Source organism: Diabrotica virgifera, chromosome 1, assembly GCF_917563875.1.
Source record: "Diabrotica virgifera virgifera chromosome 1, PGI_DIABVI_V3a".
NCBI lineage: Eukaryota > Metazoa > Arthropoda > Insecta > Coleoptera > Chrysomelidae > Diabrotica > Diabrotica virgifera.
The window spans coordinates 21,543,656-21,565,410 of record NC_065443.1 but is presented as its reverse complement, the minus strand read 5'-3'; the positions used below and the strand labels follow the sequence as shown (position 1 = coordinate 21,565,410).

Here is a 21,755-nt window from a genome sequence, read left to right as displayed (position 1 = left end):
TTGTAAAATTTCATTTGATCGATTAGTTAAAGAATTACATCAAAATAACTCAACCGAGCACTTCGCCGTACTCTACTTTACAGTGCTCCAATGTTTGTGAGAAGGGTAACTTTAGAGATAAAAATAAAAAATTATAGAAGCTACAGATTTAATTTTAGAAAAATCTTTATACAAGGTATTTTTGTAGAATTTTCTGTATTTTGCAATGGCCAAGTCAGTTTTTCTCCAAATGTTATATTTTCGGAGTTATTTAAAAGAACATCTAATTTCGCAGGTCATTTGTTTAATAAAAAATGAAGCACTCACTTCTCGAGTAGAATTTTTTGATATGTTGTTTGTTAAACATTTTTTAATGAAATTACAAAAAGTTCTATCTTGTTTGATTTTTTCCGAAGTGAAAATCTATATGCACTCCCCTATATCTGTACTTTTAAATTAGTAGCCTATTCATTTTAAGTTGTTTTTTAATTCATTGTCATTTTTAGAGGTAAACAAAAAATTATGATTGTCATTTCTTGACCCTGCTATGCATTGTTTTGTATTTAATTACGATGAAACGAGAACAAATTGTGAGAAAGGCAATAATTGGACAGCAAATATTTTTTTCATGTCCAAGTTCACAAAATTGCTCGTATTAAAAGCAATTTTCATTGCTGGAACTAAAAAACTTCTATTATCTAAGTTAATTGTAGTATATACAGGGTGGCCAAACAAAAAAGAAACAGTCATTATCAGCAACTACGAGAAGAATTTTGAAAAACCTAGGTCAAAGAAAATTAAACTGCCGAAATTACCAGAAGATTACCGTTGGCGTGAACTATATTTGAAAACCAGAGTTTACGATCAGAGTACCCCCTTTATACTCACGTATGCTTCACAGACGTGGACACACTTTACAGAAGGTCAATATGGATAAAGTAGTAAAGGCACAAAGAGCCATGGAAAGATCAATGCTCGGGGTGAGACTCATATACAGGAGTCCCCGAAAATATTGCGTTCCTTAAAGGTATAGATAGAAGGCACAATGTAGAACAAAAAATCTCATAACATTTTTGAAGTTATACTTCTTTACGCGCGATATGAGGGTGCATTTTTATATGTTAAAACCTACGATCCCGGCGCATGCGCATTATAACTTTGTTCAGATTGGATGTTCAAATGACATGTCAAAAATTATCAAAAAATATGGCAGCTGTAGCGCAGCTGTGGTTTGGACGGTTGACGGTTTGGTTATGTATGGTTGTTGCGTTTTAAAATTTGTGAGAAGAGAAACAACAAAGGTTAGTTAATAGTTATACTGCCTTTTTAAATAGTTTTCATATTATATTTTTGAAGTTATACTTCAAAATGTTTTAATTTATGTATGTCTCAGTCCAGAAAAGGTGTGGAAAAAATATATTAGTGTTTTTAAATATATTTTTCTACAAACGTGTTAAAAATGCAATTTTTAGGACTCAATAGGAGCTTTAAAAATGCTACTTTAAGGCACTAGTGCTTTAAAATTTTTAAGGCACTGCAGTTAAAAGTGAATTGTCAAATTGTGAAACGTCAAAATATTTATATTTCATTTATTAACATTAATAATACAACTTGCGCAATTTGAAAAAGGTGGTTTAAAAGGTTTTTTATTATAATTTTGTGTCTTTGGATTTGTCTTCCTTGGGCGTAAAATAATAAAACATCTATTTTTATATTTCACTTGTCACCGTGATGTATAATTATGTATATCTGAAAGGTAAGTGCATACGGCTTGATGGCCTTGTTGGTAGATCATTAGACCAGAGATCAAAAAATCGCGAGATTGCGGGTTCAAATGCCGGACGATTCATATTTTTTTCTTTTTTTTTTTTTAATATTTGGCATTGTTAAGTTTTGGTTCATTTTTGGTAATTATTGTTAATTTTTTGTATTGTAACTGTTAAGTAGGTATATTTATTTCGTTGAAATTATATTATAATAGAAGTATAACTTCTTACGTGCGTACAAAGTACACACATATTCTTTTTTTTTTTTCTAAATTCAGCCGTTTGACCCAAAAACGAAAATACATTTTGATATGCAAATTGAAGTCTGGCAACACCATGCAACACAAAAGCTAAGGCACGCTTGTTGACACATTTAAAAATAGTAGGTTTGTAGGTCATTTGTATCTGGTCGGTAGTAAAGTAAAAATGTAAATATCAACCAAATGGCTAGTGTTTGCATTTTGTAAACCCTGCCTCCAATTGGTGACAAAGTCACCAATGAAGAAGTGCTACGGAGGATGAACACAACCGCAGACTTGGTCAACATCGTAAAGGGCTGTAAGCTGCAGAACTTGGGACATATTGGGAACTGGCTTGCTAACCTGAGAGAATGGTATAGAAAGACCTCAACACAACTATTCCATATAGCAACCAACAAAGTTATCATAGCCAGAATGATCGTCAACGCTCGGAACGGACAGGCTCCCTACTTAGACTACAGTTTTTGTACAGTACCTATTTTGTTAGTTTAATATTTACATTATAGGTATCTTAATCAAGCCATCGTCAAAACTTCACCAAAGATGCTTCATTTTGGAGATATCGACGTTGGCACAGCGTCTGAACAACTATCAGTACATTTACACAACGAAGGCGAAAAAGTGACCACTTTTGTGGTTGATTTAGGAAGACATGATCTAGAGCTTATAATCGATCCCATGAAGGGCACTATAAAGGTAAAAGGATTATTAAAATTTCCCATTTATACCTATATTTATTCTAAGCAATGTACATACCTATATTTGTCTATCTGTTCTTGGTTCATTATGTTTTTCATGTTCAGTTTATAATGAATATACTAATAAATACCAGAACAAGTGCTCCAGTTTGTTTTTTTGATTAATTCTGTAAACTAATAAACAAAAAAGTTTGGAGGCGCCGGGCATCGATCCCGGTACCTCTCGCATGCTAAGCGAGCGCTCTACCATCTGAGCTACGCCCCCTGATAACAAAAAAACAATTTTAAACGCCGCGCGCCGCTACTGGTCTATATTTAAATACAGATTCGTCGTGCACTACAAATAAATTCACATTTCGATGGTGAAAGTTCCCAACCTCCTATGTCAATTTTTGGCTATTTTGTTTTGTTGCCCTAAATTAAAGAGAAATATGCATTTTTACTATTTACAGCTCCTATGTCGTTATTTCAATAATTGGCTTATATATGTCCATAAATAGATGAAATAACAACATACGAGCTTGTAAACATAGTAAAAATACATATTTCTCTTTAATTTAAGGGTGACAAAACAAAATATCCAAAAATTGACATAGGAGGTTGGGAACTTTCACCATCGATTTATATAATAAATAATCTTTGTCTTTCTTTCTTTCTTTCAACTCTTGCTCTTTTACCCTATCAGGATCTTTCTCTTTCATCTTCCATTTTTTCTTTCAATTTTTCATTTTTTTCTATTTCCTGCCATTATTTGCAATTCCTCGAGTGATTTTTCTTTAACTTTTCCCGGCTCTACTGCTTACTGTAGGTATCCACTTTTTCTTGGGTTGCCTCTTTTACTTTTTATAATGTTCTTGACTTCGCGGATTTTTCTTGTAATTCTGTTAAGTTGCATACTCATCAAATGCCCATACCAGTTCATTTATCTCTTTGCTAGTTTATTCATTATTTAATCTTTGGTGGCCAGCCCTTCTCCCAACAGTCTCGTTGATAATCTATCCCATTTTGTCTTTCAAAGTATCCTTCTTAAATGTCTCATCTCCATTGCATTTATCCTGCTCTTATGTTTTTCCAGAATTGTCCAGTTTTCACTTGAATAGAGCACAGTCGGTATCACTATTGTGTTATACAGGGTGTCCCGAAAAGATTAGTAATAAATTATACCACACATTCTGGGATCAAAAATACTTCGATTGAACCTAACTTACCTTAGTACAAATGTGCCCATAAAAAAGTTACAGCCCTTTGAAGTTACAAAATGAAAATCGATTTTTTTCAATATATAGAAAACTACTAGAGATTTTTTATTGAAAATGGACATGCATCATTCTTATGGCAGGAACATCTTAAAACAAAAATATAGTGAAATTTGTGCACCCCATAAAAAATTTATGGGGATTTTGTTCCTTTAAACCCCCCCAAACTTTTGTGTACGTTCCAATTAATTCATTATTGGGGTACCATTAGTTAAACACAACGTTTTTAAAACTTTTTTGTCTTCTAATATTTTTTCGATAAGCCAGTTTTTATTGAGATGCGGCTTATTTTTCAATATATTTACGTAAAAAATTATGGGGGTTTTGTTCCTTTAAACCCCCCAAATGTTTGTGTACGTTCTAATTAAACTATTATTGTGGTACCATTAGTTGAACACAGTGTTTTTAAAACTTTTGCCTCTTAGTCTTTTTTTCATTAGTCGCCTTTTATCGAGATGTAGCTTCTTTTTCAAAATATACCTAAAAATGTAAATTATAAATAAATTTTACAGGATTAACAGGTCTCTATAATCGTACTTAACCATATGCAAATATGTGGTGGATTCGACAAATATTCAAAATATCTCGATAAACACTGGCTTATCCAAAAAGCAATAAGAGGCAAAAAAGTTTTAAAAATATTGTGTTTAACTAATGGTGCCAGAATAATAATTTAATTGAAACGTACATAAAAGTTTGGGGGGGTTAAAGGCAACAAAACCCCCACAAAATTTTTATGGGGTGTACAAATTTCACTTTATTTTTTTTAAGATGTTGCTGCCATAAAAATGCCACATGTCCATTTTCAGTAAAAAATCTCTGAGAGTTTTCGATATATGAAAAAAACTCGATTTTCATTTTGTAATTTCAAAGGACTGTAACTTTTTTTGTGTGCACTATTGTATATAGGTAAGTGAGGTTGAATCAACCTATTTTTGACCCCAGAGTCTGTGGTATAATTTATGACCAATCTTTTCGGGACACCCTGTATATTGTTATCATTGTCTCTCTTCACTCTCTTGTAAGTTCCTCTTTTTATCTTGTGTATTTAATATAGTAATAATATACCGCATAGTTATTTTGTGAAGCAATCTCGTAATCTGTGTTATTTTTGCAGCAATCTCATATTTATCAAAAAACTAGACTTTTCAGAAACTGTGGTTTCTAATAACAATATTTATCCAAAAAAATAATGATATATCCCAAAAATACAAATGATTTCGTATAGGTTTAATAGTGTGTATACGTGACTACCAAATACAAAAGGCATACGAAGAAACTGGCTGTGTTTATAATAATTGATTGACGTGTTTTCATAACAATAGTAATCTCGTTTCTATTAGAAAGTAATTATCGTGATATTTTTTTTTCGTAGGTATTATTATACATTTTTTTTACAGTCACCGCAGTAATGATATATAATTATTATCTAATTACTTTATTATTTTTTCTAGTGTGAAACTAGAGATAATTGTGTTAAAAAGAAATATATCTATAATTTAATCGATAATTACCAGAAGCAATAATTTCATTAAGAAATAATAATATCATTTTACAGTGCAAACACTTAATGAAAAAATTATTAGTCCAGGGAAATGATCAACAATACATTTTTTTGACAGTTATTCTACACTTTTTGGCGGAAAATTTTTTGAAAAATAATTGAAAAAGAATTGAAAAAAAATTGAAAAAGAATTGTTTAAAAACTATTTAATAAATCGGTTTAAAGTTTATATCAGATATTGTCTACTCAAAAGCAAAAAAGCAAAAGCCTTCTTTTGGCAAGAAATTGAAAGTTGTTAAATCATTTTTGCACAAATCATTTATTCTGTTTTGAAATGGTTATCTCTTTTTGACCTTTAATTCACCAAAAAACACTCCCGGCTCCCGGAAAAGCTTTGCAACTCAAAGATGCATTATATTACCTTCTCTATCTGGTAAAAAAGACACATCCATGACTATTCTACCCAACCAGATGTATGAGAAATATTATTTGAATTGAGGGAGCATGTGCTAGAGTCCAACATGTCAAAATTAACCATGCCAAAGCTAAAATTTCGCCAACTGGATTCAAGGGTTGCCTAAAATATGGTGAAGAAAATCTTGCAATACTCCAAAATCTGTAGGGTTACCGGTGCGAAGCGAAAACCATCCTCTTTCAACTTTTAGATAACTGGGAGTTGTAAAAAAAGGTCAAGTTGGCAATACCAGCATCCAGTTCCTGTCCCGTCCAGGCTCCAGGGGAACCATTTTTAAGGAGGGGGCAATGTTATGCCAGCCTTTGCTACGCCTCTGATCAAATTTACTAGGCAACTAGGCGATTCGCCTAAGTTGTTAAATCATTTTTGCACAAATCATTTATTCTGTTTTGAAATGGTTATCTCTTTTTGACCTTTAATTCACCAAAAACACTCCCGGCTCCCGTAAAAGCTTTGCAACTCAAAGATGCATTATATTACCTTCTCTATCTGGTAAAAAAGACACAGTCATGACTATTCTACCCAACCAGATGTATGAGAAATATTATTTGAATTGAGGGAGCATGTGCTAGAGTCCAACATGTCAAAATTAACCATGCCAAAGCTAAAATTTCGCCAACTGGATTCAAGGGTTGCCTAAAATATGGTGAAGAAAATCTTGCAATACTCCAAAATCTGTAGGGTTACCGGTGCGAAGCGAAAACCATCCTCTTTCAACTTTTAGATAACTGGGAGTTGTAAAAAAAGGTCAAGTTGGCAATACCAGCATCCAGTTCCTGTCCCGTCCAGGCTCCAGGGGAACCATTTTTAAGGAGGGGGCAATGTTATGCCAGCCTTTGCTACGCCTCTGATCAAATTTACTAGGCAACTAGGCGATGCGCACAAAGTTTACGGCTGTTCCGACTTCACGTGAATTCCATTGAATTCTAGAAATATTTCGAAAATTAAGGCGGACTATATACAATTATTGCAATTAGATATTACTAGTATAGTCTGCTAAATATATTTTTACCGTTAACTAAATAAACTTTATAAATTCAGCCTGTTCTAATGTTAGTGTTAGAAGAAATAAATTAAAATCAATATTACACTATCAATAATTTTCAAATTATTTGCATTATTTGCACTAAATATTTTTGCATTAATTTTTTATAAACCCACAATAACTTTTTAGCCTTCTGAAATTGTGGAAATAAAAGTAGAAATACTTGGCTCACGGGAAGGCAAGTTTTTGAAAGAATTCTGGATAAAAACCGATCCACCTCAAAGAATTTATATTACGGGAACCTTTATTATGCCACAATTAAAATTGGAGCATCCATTTAGCAATTTTGATTTGATCGTTATCCATTTCCCCAAAACTTACTATAATGCAGAAAGCATCAGAGCCCTAGTAGTAAAAAACAGCAGTTCCACTAATTCGATGTTCTGTACTATGGCGATATACAAAAATGAAGAAAAAGTAAGAAGTGCTGAATAAAATTTTATATCATAGTTTGCGTCTTCGCTCAACATGTTAGTTACAATTTTTTTAAAATGTTTCTTCACCGTTCAGAAGCGTAGTCGATGGTAGTATCGTCCTGATTAATTCCTTTTAATTGGTAACCGAAGCTTTTTTATGTTCGTGTAGTTTTTTAAGGTTGTCTGAAAGATATAACATCAACATTAGTAAACACACTGCGGTTCCAACGGCGAGCAAGTTGTCTTCTTTGCATAGGGCTACGACTTCTTCTTCTTTTGCCCTTTAATTCGTCCAATTCTGAACATAGGCTTCCCCCAGTTTCCTCCATTCGCTTCTGTTTAGTGCTTTCTGTTTCCAGTGCGTTCCTCCTATCTTTTTAATGTCGTCTCCCCATCTCATCTGGGGTCGTCCTCTTGCTCTCTTTCCTGTCCATGGTCTCCATTGTTGTATCGTGCTATTCCACCTATTGTCCGTTTGTCTAGCGTTATGACCTGCGAAGCTCCATTTTAGCCTGGTTATATGTTGACCTGCGTCTTTGACTTTTGTTCTATTTCTGACCCAGTTGTTTTGCTTTTTGTCTGTCAATTTTACTCCTAACATTGCTCTCTCCATGGCTCTTTGTGTCTTTATTATTTTATCCATGTTTGCCTTGGTCAAGGTCCATGTTTGGCATGCATATCTGAGAATTGGGAGTATGCACTGGTCAAACACTCTTGTTTTTAAGTATTGTTGTATTTTTTTATTCTTTAGGACCCATTTTAATTTTCCAAATCCTGCCCAGGCTAATCTGACCCTTCTTTTTACCTCCGCTGTTTGGTTTTCCTTATTTATTTTTATAATCTGTCCCAAATATATATAATCATTAACCGCTTCTATTGTGGTGTCGTTTAGTATTACGTTTCTATTGTCTTGTGTGCTTGTCATTGTTTTTGTTTGCTAGTTCATTTGCTAGTTCGGTTAGCATGGTTTGTAGTTCTTCAAAACTTGATGCTATGACTACTACATCATCTGCATATCTTAGGTGGTTTAGTTTCTTTCCATTTATGTTTATTCCCATGTTTGTCCATTCCATTGTTTTGAAAACATCTTCCAGTGCTAATGTAAATAGTTTAGGAGAAATAACATCTCCCTGTCGCACTCCTCTGTTAATTGGTATGGGTTTTGTGGTTTCTTCCAATTGTACTGTCATTGTTGCTTTCTTATATATATTATGTATTAGCATTCTGTATCTGGAATCTATTCGACAGTTGTTTATAGCTTTTTCTATTGCCCACATTTCCACGCTGTCAAATGCTTTTTCGTAGTCAACGAACGCTAAGTGCAGATCTATATGGTATTCGTTAGCTTTTTCTATTAGTGTCCTAATTGTTAGAAGATGGTCAGTGGTGCTATATCCCTTTCGGAATCCTGCCTGCTCTACGGGTTGATACGAGTCCAATTTGTGTGTTAGTCTGTTGTTGATAATCCTCATGAATAGTTTATACGTTTGCGACAGCAGTGAGATGGGTCTGTAATTTTTTATGTCCTTTCTGTCGCCTTTCTTAAATAGCAGGATTGTAAGACTTTCGTTCCATTCGTCGGGTATTTCTCCTTTATGTAGACACTGATTAAACAGATTTCTTAATGTTTGTAAGATTTCTTCTTTCCCTTCTTTCAACATTTCAGCAAGGATTCCATCTGGTCCTGGTGCTTTGTTGTTCTTTAATTGTGACAGTGCTGCTTCTATTTCATAATTTTCTATTTTTGGTAGTGTTTCTGAGTTTACATTCGTGATTGTTTTCTTGATATATTCCTGAGTGTTGAAGTTTGCGTCTTTCTTTGAGGTGTATAGTTCTTTATAAAACCTTTCTCCTTCTTCTGATATCTTATCTTTTCTCCTCTCTTCCCGTCCTGTTTCATCCTTTATTGAAATGAGTAGTGGTTTCCCTAAATTTGGTCGTAAGCATTTTAGGCCCTTATTTCTCTCAATTACTTTCTCGATTTCATTTTCAGTGTGTTTTCTTAGATCCTCTCTGGTTTTTCTTCTAATAAGTTTGTTTAGTTCTACGTATTCTACTGTGTTTCTTTTGTTTTCGCTTATTAGTTTTCGTCTACTTTCCATTAATTTAACTGTCCCGCTACTTAATCTATTTTCTTTTGTTGTTAGTTTTTTGGCAGTTTTCATTCCCGCTTCCAAGAGTTTTTCTTTCATTTCTTCATTGATCTTATTAATTTCTGACTCTTCCTTTGCTACTTGTTGATTATAGTTTTCCCTTAAAGTCTGTCTATATTCTTCTGCGTTTTGTCTTATTCTGCTATGGTCAATAGCCGTTGGTTTTCTTCTAGATTTCTGCGTCGCTAGTTTGCTTATTTCTATTTTGGCTCGTAGTATGCGGTGGTCGCTGCCAGTTGAGAATTTATTAAGTGCAGTTACGTCTTCGAAGATTTGTTTATTTTGGCAGAGGAAGTAGTCTATTTCATTTTTTGTCACCCCATTTGGGGAGACCCATGTCCATTTTCGGTTTGGCTTCTTATTAAAGTATGTATTTATTGCATGAAGGTTTTGTTGTTCCAAATATTCTAGTAGTCTTTTGCCCCTAATATTCCTTGATCCAAGTCCGTAGTTTCTTATTTTGTTTTCTGAGTCTTCCATTTTCTTTCCGATTTTTGCGTTAAAATCTCCCATAACGATTGTTGTTTTTATATTTTTGTTTTCCATTGCTGTGGTGATGTCATCATAAAAGTTATCAATTTCTTCCTCATCATGTGTTGTTGTTGGAGCATATACTTGTATTAGTTTCATTCTTGTCTTCCTGTTAATTTCTAGTATGATATATCCTACTCTATCTGATATGCTCTTATACTCGATTACGTTTTGTTTAATTTTCTCTTTGATCAGAAATCCTATTCCTCCATATGTTTCGTCCTCCTTTCCTTTGTAATAGAGGCGATTTCCTGATTCTAGGTCTATACACATTTCTCCTCTTCTTTTGACCTCTGACAATCCTACAATGTCCCATTTGATTTTAGTTAATTCCTCTTCGAGTTCGTACAACTTTTCATCTTGAGCCATGGATGTGATATTATATGTGGCTATATGTATTCTGTTGCATTCCTTCTTTTTCCGTTTTCTCCGATTCGTTCTTGTCGAGCTTTTGCCTCCCCCAGAATCCATGAGGCTGATCGGTTTCCCGATGTGGGACTCCGGATTTCTCCTACCCACCTGGGGTCCATTTCCGCTTTGTTGTAAGTTCGACATTGCTACGAGATTGCAGGGCTACGACTATCTATATTTTATTATGTTTGCTAATATTTGCTGTTTGGATCTTCTGTGCTTCCATCTACGGTACACATCATACCTTAATATCTCTCGCGGGATCCGGTTTGGGTGGTCTTTTAGCTCAACTAATTTTGTTCTGGTTTTTTTTTATCATATCTAACACATTTATTTGTATTTGGTTACTGAAAAAAAAAATTAAGCGACTTATCTGGGCGCATTTGAAGCTTCTCTAAAACTGTTGTTGTGTGCTGCTTGTATCTTATGTTTGTTGCTTTGACTTATGTGTCCAAATTCGAGAGATGGAAATGTAATTTTTGGTATCTAGTATGATGCTGTTTACTAGACTTAATTTGGCATTAATAGTTAATTTGCGTCTTCTTCCTGTGAGTCCCCTTATTGCGGTTCTGGCCGTTGCTATTTTCTGTACTGCCGCATTAATATCTGGTGTGAATATTAGACCTTGATCCAATATAACTCCTGGGCATCGATCTTTGACCCTTCGCTTCGTTATCGAACGTATTCGCTTCGTATCTGTTTAGTATACGAAACGAATATGTTCGATAACGAAGCGAAGGGTCAAAAATCGAGGCCCTAGGCATTTAGCTTCATTTTGACATTCGATGTGTCTGTTTTGCACTGTTAGCTGTTCCTCTGGGTTATTCCTTCTTTTTTCAAAGATAACCGCTTGAAATCACTCTTCTGACGTTTGTAGACGTCAAATACAGTCATCTAAAAAAAAGCTCCTCAAAATTACTATTTAAATAGCAAAATATCATATTTTGGGCTTGTAAAACTCGATCTATTACATCCTTAATAGTTTTTTATTGCCAGTGACCAAGAAAAACCTAGAAGTTAATTGTATTTGAATCTATTTTACCCCATTCGGGGTTTCCGTTTGGAGACGTCAATCGGAAGCGACAAAGTGTTCAAATTTTAAAAACTTTTAAATTTAATATGGACTATGCAGGGAGACCTCCAGATAAACCTCCAGATATTAACAGGATGGATCAAGATGATAATATAGAGAAAAGTGACATCAATATAAATAACACATGGGACGGTAAATCAAAAAATAAAGGAGAAACTGTAAGTAGTAAATCTGATAATTCTACAGACAATATAAGAGAACATTTCCTATATCAAAGCAGTGACGTAGGACCTTTCCATGCATATATAGAAAATAATACTCCAAACTTTAAAGGTCAGCTTAATGCTATCAAAATTGGCGACATTATACTCTCTAATTTTTCGAATTTAGATAACAAAATTACTAGTATTGATTCAATAGGCAAGAATAGAATTAGAATTAAATTTAAAGATTATCAATCAGCCAATTTTTTAATCAATCAAAAAGCTTGCTCATTGTTTACAAACAACAATTTAGATGTTTACGTTCCGAAGTTTATACTCCATAGACAGGGTATAATTAGGGACATAGATATAGAATTTTCAGAAGAATATATCAAAAATAAAATTAAACAATATGATATGCACTGTAAGTTCGAAGTAGTTTCGGTTAGAAGAATAAATAGAAAGGTAGAGAAACATATCGAAGATAAAACAATAATAGACAAAGTTCCAACAAAATCATGTATTGTTCATTTTAAAGCACAAACTCTTCCTAAATATATCACAATTAATAAAGTGATCAAAGACGTTGAACCCTATGTTCAAAAAGTTCTATTATGTTTCTCTTGTCTCCGTTTTGGACACCTTGGATTTAATTGTAAAGCACGTCCCAGGTACAATAAATGTCATGATTTCCATAATACAAAAGATTGTACAGTAAATGAATATACTCCAACCTGTTTCAGCTGTCAAGGTAATCATTTGACTACACACCTAAGTTCATGTCCTGAATTTTCTAGACAGAAACAAATTAAGAATACGATGTCATCATTAAATCTAAATTTCTTTGATGCATGTAAACAAATTCCGAAAGTTTCATATGCCAATATTGCTGCCAGAAATAGCAGTTCTTCCTTACCAACCAATTCTAATCAGAATGAGCAATCTTATCAAGTAATTCCAAATCAATCAGCTTCATCATCAAAGAAATTCTCCTCACAAATGTTCTTCAGCAGTAATAACCCAGAAAAAATAAATTTTAAGCGACACCGGCCAAATTCTCCCAATCCTTTGGAATCAGCTAGAAAAGAAATACTTTCTCAAGAAAATATTCCTAGACAAAAAGGTGGTATTTATAATACGTCTAAATATACAGAGCATACAAATACAACAAACTTGCAAACACAAGGAGTACCATCACAATTAAATAATGTAATTTTAGAAATGGTTCTTAATATAATTAGTTCATTAAAACTCACTGAAAATTTAGACAAATCAAAAACAGAGATTACACAACATATTAATAAATACTTTAGTACGGCAGCGATCTCACAAGAAGACTTACTATTTCAAACATCATGTCAGACACAACTAACCCTATAAACTTTTTACAATGGAACTGTCGCTCAGCAGTTTCTAATAAACCAAATTTAGAAGCCTTACTTATTCAAAAAAATGTATATGTGGCCATGTTATCAGAAACATGGTTTAAACCAGAAAAATTTTATAACTTCTCAGGATATAATTGTTTTAGATCTGATCGCCCTGATGGGTACGGAGGCACAGCAATTTTAATTAAAAATAAAATAATTACAGAAGAGATAAATTTATTGGATAATTATAATTTTACTTATAATTGCATAGCTGTTAAACTTTCGTGTATCAAGAAACCTATACATATAATATCCGTATATAAAGAACCAGGTATTAGAGTAACGGTTGAAGAATGGGTCAATTTTTTTCAACACATTCCTTCTCCATTCATCATTGGTGGAGACTTCAACGCTCACAACATGGCATGGGGTTGCGAAAATAATGATACTCACGGTAAAGTTCTATTAGAGGCGATAGAACAATGTAATCTATTATACTTAAATGATGGTTCTCCAACTCTTGCACTAACTTCCAGTCCATCAGCAATCGATATAACAATATGTACCCAGGACATTGTATCTAAATTAACTTGGTCTGTTATTCAAGATCCACATGGTTCTGATCATCTACCCTTGATCATCGCCTTGGAAAACTCGGAACAAGCAATACAACCTGGTGACAATACACACAAAAGATGGAATTTGCATAAAGCAGATTGGAATTTGTATTCATCGAACTTTTATTCGGGAAAACAACCACAAACTTATGAAGAATTAGTTGCCGAAATAAACCGATGCGCAACCATTTCAATTCCAAAATCATACAACAATAACAAATATCCTACAAACAAGCTACCAAAACCATGGTGGGATAATAACTGCGAATCAGCTGCAAATAACCGCAAAACAGCATATAGACGTTATAAAACAAATCCTAATCTTCACAATCTAATTGAATACAAAAAATTAGATGCCTTAGCAAAGAAAACTTTTAAAATTAGAAAAAAACAAACTTGGATAAATTACTGCGAAAGCTTAAACTCCAACACTCCAATCAGCGACGTCTGGAAGAAAGTAAATCGCTACAAAAACCGAAAGCAGTCCAATCAACTTCCGATAAACACCGAAGCTGCATGGATAGAAGATTTCCATTTCAAGATTTCACCTCCTTGGGTTCCAAGTCAAATAAATGAAGCTACAGTTACCGTACCCAGAGAAAACTTCAATCTAGAGAAACCATTTGAATTATGGGAATTAAATCATGGACTCAAGCAAAATAATAATTCATCTCCAGGGATGGACTGTATATCATATTCTATGCTATATTTTCTACCTACAGAATACAAACTATCATTACTACAAATTTTTAACACTATATGGCAAAACAAAAATTTAATTCCCAAAGCATGGAAGGACTATATTGTATTACCTATAAAAAAACCAGGAAAGCCAGATAACAAAGTTGAATCTTACAGACCTATATCTTTAAGTTCCTGTATACTAAAAACTCTAGAGAGATTAATCAAAATTCGGCTTGAATACTGGCTTGAGTCCGAAGATATCCTTCCCAAATCTCAGTACGGCTTTCGAAAATCCAGATCTACACAAGATGCTCTCACTTCCCTAGTCTCTTCTCTACAGGTCAATTTTACAAATCAGGCGTCGACAGCTGCAGCATTTATAGATGTAACTTCAGCGTTTGATAACATCAATTTAGACATTCTTTATAAAAAATTAGTAGATCTTGGAATGCCAATTAAAATTTCAAATTTCATTGTATCCTTGTACAAGAATAGATGGACTTACTTAAAAATAAACGAGAACCTTTTACCACCAAGGTTAACGAGTATAGGTACACCACAGGGTAGTATTTTAAGTCCACTTCTTTTTTCATTGTACAATATAGATTTAGAACACATAGTACCTCCACACTCTAATATTTTACAATTTGCAGATGATGTTGTGTTGTACACCTCCCATTCTTCTCTAGACATTTGTAGACGTCAACTTGAATTTACATTAGATTGTGTAAAAAATGATTACCATTCTCTAGGTTTATCCATATCAACGACAAAGACTGAAATTTGTTTTTTCTCCAAAAAACGCCAAATTCCTCAAGGCACCTTCAAATTAGGTAGAATAGAATTTCCGATAAAAAATTGTGTTAAATATCTTGGTACGTATTTGGATCGTAAATTGTTATGGAAGGATCAAATTCATTATATTATAAAGAAATCAGAAAATTCTATGAATATCCTTAGAGCTTTTTGTAGAACCGGTTGGGGAGCTGACCCGAATATTGCATTGCTATTCTATCGCTCAATGATTCGACCAATTTTCGACTATAGTTGTCATTTATATGGGTCTGCGTCAACAGGATATCTTAATAAAGTTGAAATCCAAAGGAATAAATGTTTGAGACTCTGTCTCGGTTACTTAAAATCTACCCCTATTACTATTATTGAGATTGAAGCTAAGGAACCACCACTTACTCTACGTAGACAGTTTTGTACAAAGAATTGCAAATGAATCTACAAACCCTTATTTCAGAATTCACCCTACACTTCCAAAAGACATTCCTCATTTCACCTTTAATTATAATAGAGCACAAATGTCAGTATTGACTCGTTTAAAATTGAATCATGCTCGCTTTCCATCTCACTTATATAAAATTGGAATACTTAACTCTCCTGTCTGTAGTTGTGACAATGTATCCATTGGTGATCTAAATCATATATTTCTAGAATGTTCTCTGAACTCTCAATCTTCTTCAATTCTGTATCAAGAACTAATTCATCACGAGTGTCCATTGCCACTAAATATTACAGCTCTCCTTTCTTCCCCAGATAAAGCGGTACTAGATTCCATCATTAATTTTATCAGAAATTCAAAAATAGCGGTATAGTTTAGAAATAGACAATATGAAATCATTTAATGTAATTAAGAATTTACATGTTTTGTGGCAAATAGATTTTGTCTGATGCCAGGATCTCTCACACACACACACACAAGTTTGTAGCTAGAGCTATTTCAAAAAACGTCAGCTACTTAAGGACTATTCGTAACTTGAATATATTAGATTTAAGCCACAAATATTGGTGTACTAAAAAAACCCCCATATACGTTGAAAGCTATAGAAAATTGACAATGTATGAACACCAAATATACAAAAATAAAATACCTCCAATTTACACTAAACCTCCTGAAACTCTCTTTTCCAAGATAATACAAACAAATTACATGGATTCAAACCTTCCAGGCAGTATTATCAACAAAATAATTAAAGACAAGTGGCCTATGTTTCAATATATTTTTACTGACGGCTCCAAAATTCAAAATAGAACCGGAAGTGCAATATATCACTGGAATTCTGAATACAAAGAATCATGCCGATTGCCTAATGAAGCTTCAATATATACTGCCGAATTATCAGCTTTATTACTTGCGCTAAAATATATAGTCTCTGTTGGTATGGACAATTATATCATTTTCACCGATTGTAGAAGTATTGTGGACAAACTCACTTCTATCCAATCGACAAAAAGTCTAAACCACATTGAGATAGAAATTAAGAGTCTATATTATGATATTACTTCCTCGGGTAGTTCAATTATTATTTGTTGGGTTAAAGGACATTCTGGAATATTTGGAAATGAAGAAGTCGACAAAATAGCTAAATCTGCAGCTTTAACCAAACGAAACATAAACAACATACTTCTACCAGTAACCGATATAGATAATATCAGTAAAAACCATTGCAAACAAAATTGGCAACGTGTATATAACCAAAGTACAACGGGAATAAATTTTAGAAATTGCCAACCACTAATTCCCAATGAGAGATGGTTTAAACAAGAATCAAATAGGCTATTTATAAAAACAATAAACAGAATGAGGTCAAATCACGCACTCACCCCAGCATACAAACACAGCATAGGTATCAGTGATAACCCATATTGCGCCTGTGGTGGAATGGGAGATCTACAGCACCTAATATTGGAGTGTGGACAGTACAGACAAAATATTAAAGTGATGTATGAAAAGTTAATTGATCTAAATTGTCCTTTACCTGTCAATTTAAACGAAATTCTTTTTCCAAAAAATAAGCAGACGTTAAAATGTCTTTACGAATATGTAACGTCCTGTAAATTTAAATTTTAAATAGGCTTAGATAATAAAATTAAAAATTGTAAAAATATCACACAAAATTGAAAAATGTATTCATTAATATATTATAAAAACCTGTAAATTTAGATAATAAGTAGGCTTAGATGTTAACTTAAAATTGTTATTGTAATACCATACAAAAAAAAAACAAATAGTCTGGGTAATTGGCTATGTCAAAGCCATTAATAAAAAAAAAAAAAAAAAAAAAAAAAAAAAAAACCGCTTGAAATCGATTTGATGTAACCTAATCCTGAAATTTACTCCTTCAATGTTTTTCTGAAGCTATTTTCTGGTGGCATTTTTACAATTTTAATTATTTATAATGGGAAATAAGCCACAATATTATTAAAAAATGATTTTTATTAACGTTTCGACGCCCAAATCGGGTGCCGTTGTCAAAATACAAAATACTACTTTTGTATTTTGACAACGGCACCCGATTTGGGCGTCGAAATGTTAATAAAAATCATTTTTTAATAATATTGTGGCTTATTTCCCATTACAAATAGTTAAAATTACTCCTTCAAATTAAAAATACCCAAAAAATTTAAAAAGTCTTTAAAAATATATTTTTTTAAGTATATACTGGGTTCTTGTTTTTTGTAGAAATTAGATGAAGCTAGAAAAACTGACCAGAGTTTAAGGTTTTTTAAATTAGCGCCAAAGGAAGGAAGACTAACAAAAAACCACAAAGCTGCTATTATTGTTAGGTAATGGGATCCATATTAATTTTAGAATTTTACAATTAGATATTACATGTATATAAATAAACAGTTAAAATAATATTGTAATTAATTATTACTTCTAATAGTTTCAAACAAATCATATTCTAACAGATCAATATTAGAAAATCTCATTGTGATTGGAGACTTTAATTTGACTCTCAAAATTATAATTAACACTTTGCAAAATAATATCAAAATAATATTTATTAATATTTTGTTGTATCCACTTCAGTTTTCGGAATTAAGAACCTGTCTTGGTTGAATAACCTTTATTTTAGGTATTTCTGTCGACGTTTTGCTATAATTACATTATGTCTCCTTCAGGAGCAGGATAGATTCCTACAAAACTTGCTAGAGAACTTAAGTTATCATGATCAATAGAATTTTTCTGAAAAAGCTGTATATAACTGTAGCGAAAGGTCGAGAGATGTAGCCCTTTTGTCCAAACAGTTCGCGCTTCAATCTTAAAAGACATGTAGAGTTAAGGCTACAATCTTGATAAATACAATATATGATATAATTAATTTTTCAGATTTGTTCCAAGAAGATTAAGATCATTTACTCAAAAATATTGCATTGCTATGATTAAAATCGTAAAAGTAAACTTTCGAGATGGTGTGATAAAAGGTATGTATAAACATAATAATCATCACTTGGACTGCAAAACCTTGTATCTAAGTCTCAACAGACTGTTCAGAAGAGGGGTAAAATTAAATTTCTTCTATTTTTACTTCTTTATTTTCTTCCGAAAATGCTATCCACGGAATACAATATTGTGATACCGTAGTATTAGGCGGCTTTAAGCATATGATAATTATTGCAGTACTTGATTTATAGACCACCATATCTTTCATACTAAAAGTAACGAGTCAACGAGTAAAATTTTCATGGAACATTATATTAAATTGTGTAATTATGAACACAAAGTCTTGTTTTATAACAGATTGATAGAACTAGTCTTAAGCCTATGTAACAAAAACTGACGATGAAGTAAACACTTCCAATGTAAAATGGTATACATTTTTTAATATCCAAATGGATTTAGTCCTATCGAACCATTATCAGCCATCAGACTATCATACTGAATAACGTCTATGCATCAGTAGATGGACATTTCCAGGATAGTGCTAGATTGAAATACGAAAGATTGACGGAAAGTAGTCAGATCTATTTAGGAAAACTCGGAAAAGGACAATACTGGACGAAGGGAAAGAAATGGGAAACTCTTGGCTTGAGATCCAGGCACAAGCGATAAATAGAGTCCACTGACGACATTTGAAGCAAGCTTGCTTGAAGCAATCTTGAAAAAGATAATGATATTTTTACTAACGTAGGCACATTAATTGCCTTCTGTAGTCTGTTTAATGGTCCAACTGCTCTGTCACATTTCGTTGATCTTTTATCTATTTTTTCTTTCTATGTCCTCTAATTTTTGTTTTAAATATTTCAATTATATTACAGGAAAGGATATTGAAGTAAAGACATTTTCAAGCCTTGTAGATGCAGGTGAGTTTTGATTTAATATATTTACCATATATTATTTTATATTGTATAGTCTCAACTTTTTTATAGTAAAGATTAAATTTCTCCGGATGTTGTCTGATATAAACTGGTATTTTCATTTTATTTTCCTTGTATTTATGCTAGACATTGCAGAATTAGAAAATCTTGTACTAGCTGCACTCCTCAGCAAACCTGTAGTTTCAAGATAACCAAGATGCACTGATGCATAATACGTTATTTTTGTTATTATGTTAAATAAGTTGACATGTTTTAGTAACAAAAATTATCACAAGGAAAAATGCCTGTAACTGGCTGTATACCATAAATCACAAAAATAAAAACCTTATCTTGTAAAAGGTATATTTAAAAACCCTAAAAAGGGCTATATCACAACAAAACGTTTTCGGAATCAATATTCCATCACCAGTGTTATCACAGGTTTACATGCTTTCAGCCACCAAAATATACGGGTAAATACTATTGAGTTGTTTTTAAACAGTTGAGGTTACATTATATTATCCGATTTTAAAGGATGTTAAAAATATTTCAAGATTAATCCCTGGCATCACATGACATCAACCATATTGGTTGGAAATTTGTAGGCAGGACCTTACACGGCAGAGTTTAGATGACAACTGATCAATTTGATCAGTTGTTACCTAAACTCTGCCATGTAAGGTCCTACCTACAAATTTCCAACCAATATGGTTGATGTCAAAATGATCAAATGTTTGTCAAAATGATTGAGATCAAATTGATCAGTTGTCACCTAAACTCTGCCGTGTAAGATCCTACCTACAAATTTCCAACCAATATGGTTGATGTCATGTGATGCCAGGGGTTAATCTGGAAATATTTTTAATATCGTTTAAAATCGGATAATATGATAACCTCAACTGTTTAAAAACAACTCAAGGGTATTTACCCTTATATTTTGGTAGCTTAAAGCATGTAAACCTGTGATAACACTGATGATGGAATATTGATTCCGAAAACGTTTTGTTGTTATATAGCCCTTTTTAGGGTTTTTAAATATACTTTTCACAAGATAAGGTTTTTATTTTTATTTTAGTAACAGTGTTGCCACTTCATTTATCTATTTGGCTGATTAAATTCGTAAAAAAATATTGTCGCAAACTGATTATTGAAATATCTGTAATCATTCTTAAGTGCGGCGCATGGCGCATCTAGAAGGCAAAAATACCTTATACAGCTGTCGAAACATTTGTGATCTGGCCACATTGACAAGTTTCACACTATTGTGACTCATCAGTTTGTAATAGGATGTTGTCGAAGATATACTTGGGAAAAGAAAGCTCTAGGTCTGGCCTCATGAGCATTTTCTTTGTTTCCATCCCTAACTACATTTCACGAGAAGTTTCTATTTTGGGTCACATAAATATCAATTCCCTTTACCGATAATCAATTCCAGCCAAAGTGTCTCCCTCCTCCAGGATTTATTTGGTTTTTCTTTCTCTATTGATCTGAGATATTTACAATGGGATGTGTAGACTCTAGTAGTTTGAGCCAGAGAATCTTTGCCTAAGAACAAATCAATGACCTTTCGATCGATGATGTAATAATTTATAATTTTTAATTTTTTTTTGTAGAGCAGTTCCAAATTTGCTCTTTAAACTCAATTGATGAAAACTTTAAGGAGTTCCCACTTTTTCCAAGTCATCTAAACTTATGCCTATACGGAGAAATCGAAGAACCAAATGTTAAATTAACGCCCCATTCCACAGAGCGAGATGATTTGTGTGTGGGTCAAGTATATAACTTCACTTTCAACATTCAAAACGGATCCAGGTATTTGCCGATAACATTCAAGTATCACAAATATGCCTGCTTCGAAATGGAACCAGATGAAATGACATTGAAGGCAAACGCTAATGTTGATGTTCTTTTGATGTTGAAACCGTCTACCATTGGAGATATTGAGACGGATATATGTCTGTGTTTAACGTATAAAGCTAATGGTCACGTTTATAAAGTTGGTAACGCATACTTTCATGTTCGGTAAGTGATTTTAATTCTCCTTATAAGTTTTTTACTTCTGTAATGAAACCAGCAATCTACTTAAGGAAATACTTAACTACTTTCCGTGTCCGGAACACCAACAACTTTAAATTCTGTACTTCCAATGGTTGGCCACATAGACGGCCCTGCCATTTGCTAAAATTAGGTCTTCTTCTGCCTTCTTCGGTCTTCTCTCTCAATTATGTGCATGATAATAGATTGTGGGACAGCTTGTATATTA

The 21,755-nt window shown here is 33.0% G+C and overlaps 1 protein-coding gene and 1 non-coding gene across 2 annotated transcripts in view; one reads left to right on the top strand and one right to left on the bottom strand.

Annotated features, from left to right (window-relative positions):
• Window positions 1–21,755, top strand: part of LOC114324463 (cilia- and flagella-associated protein 47-like) — a 92,089-nt gene that overhangs the window by 7,357 nt on the left and 62,977 nt on the right. Inside the window, exons 4-9 of the mRNA XM_028272323.2 lie at window positions 2,512–2,701; window positions 7,113–7,400; window positions 17,874–17,977; window positions 18,525–18,619; window positions 19,454–19,498; window positions 21,106–21,514. Of these exons, the coding sequence (XP_028128124.2) occupies window positions 2,512–2,701; window positions 7,113–7,400; window positions 17,874–17,977; window positions 18,525–18,619; window positions 19,454–19,498; window positions 21,106–21,514 (1,131 nt within the window). The remainder of the gene's footprint in view (window positions 1–2,511; window positions 2,702–7,112; window positions 7,401–17,873; window positions 17,978–18,524; window positions 18,620–19,453; window positions 19,499–21,105; window positions 21,515–21,755) is intronic.
• Trnaa-agc (transfer RNA alanine (anticodon AGC)) lies at window positions 2,896–2,968 on the bottom strand. The gene has a single exon. It is a non-coding gene; the product is annotated as a tRNA-Ala (tRNA).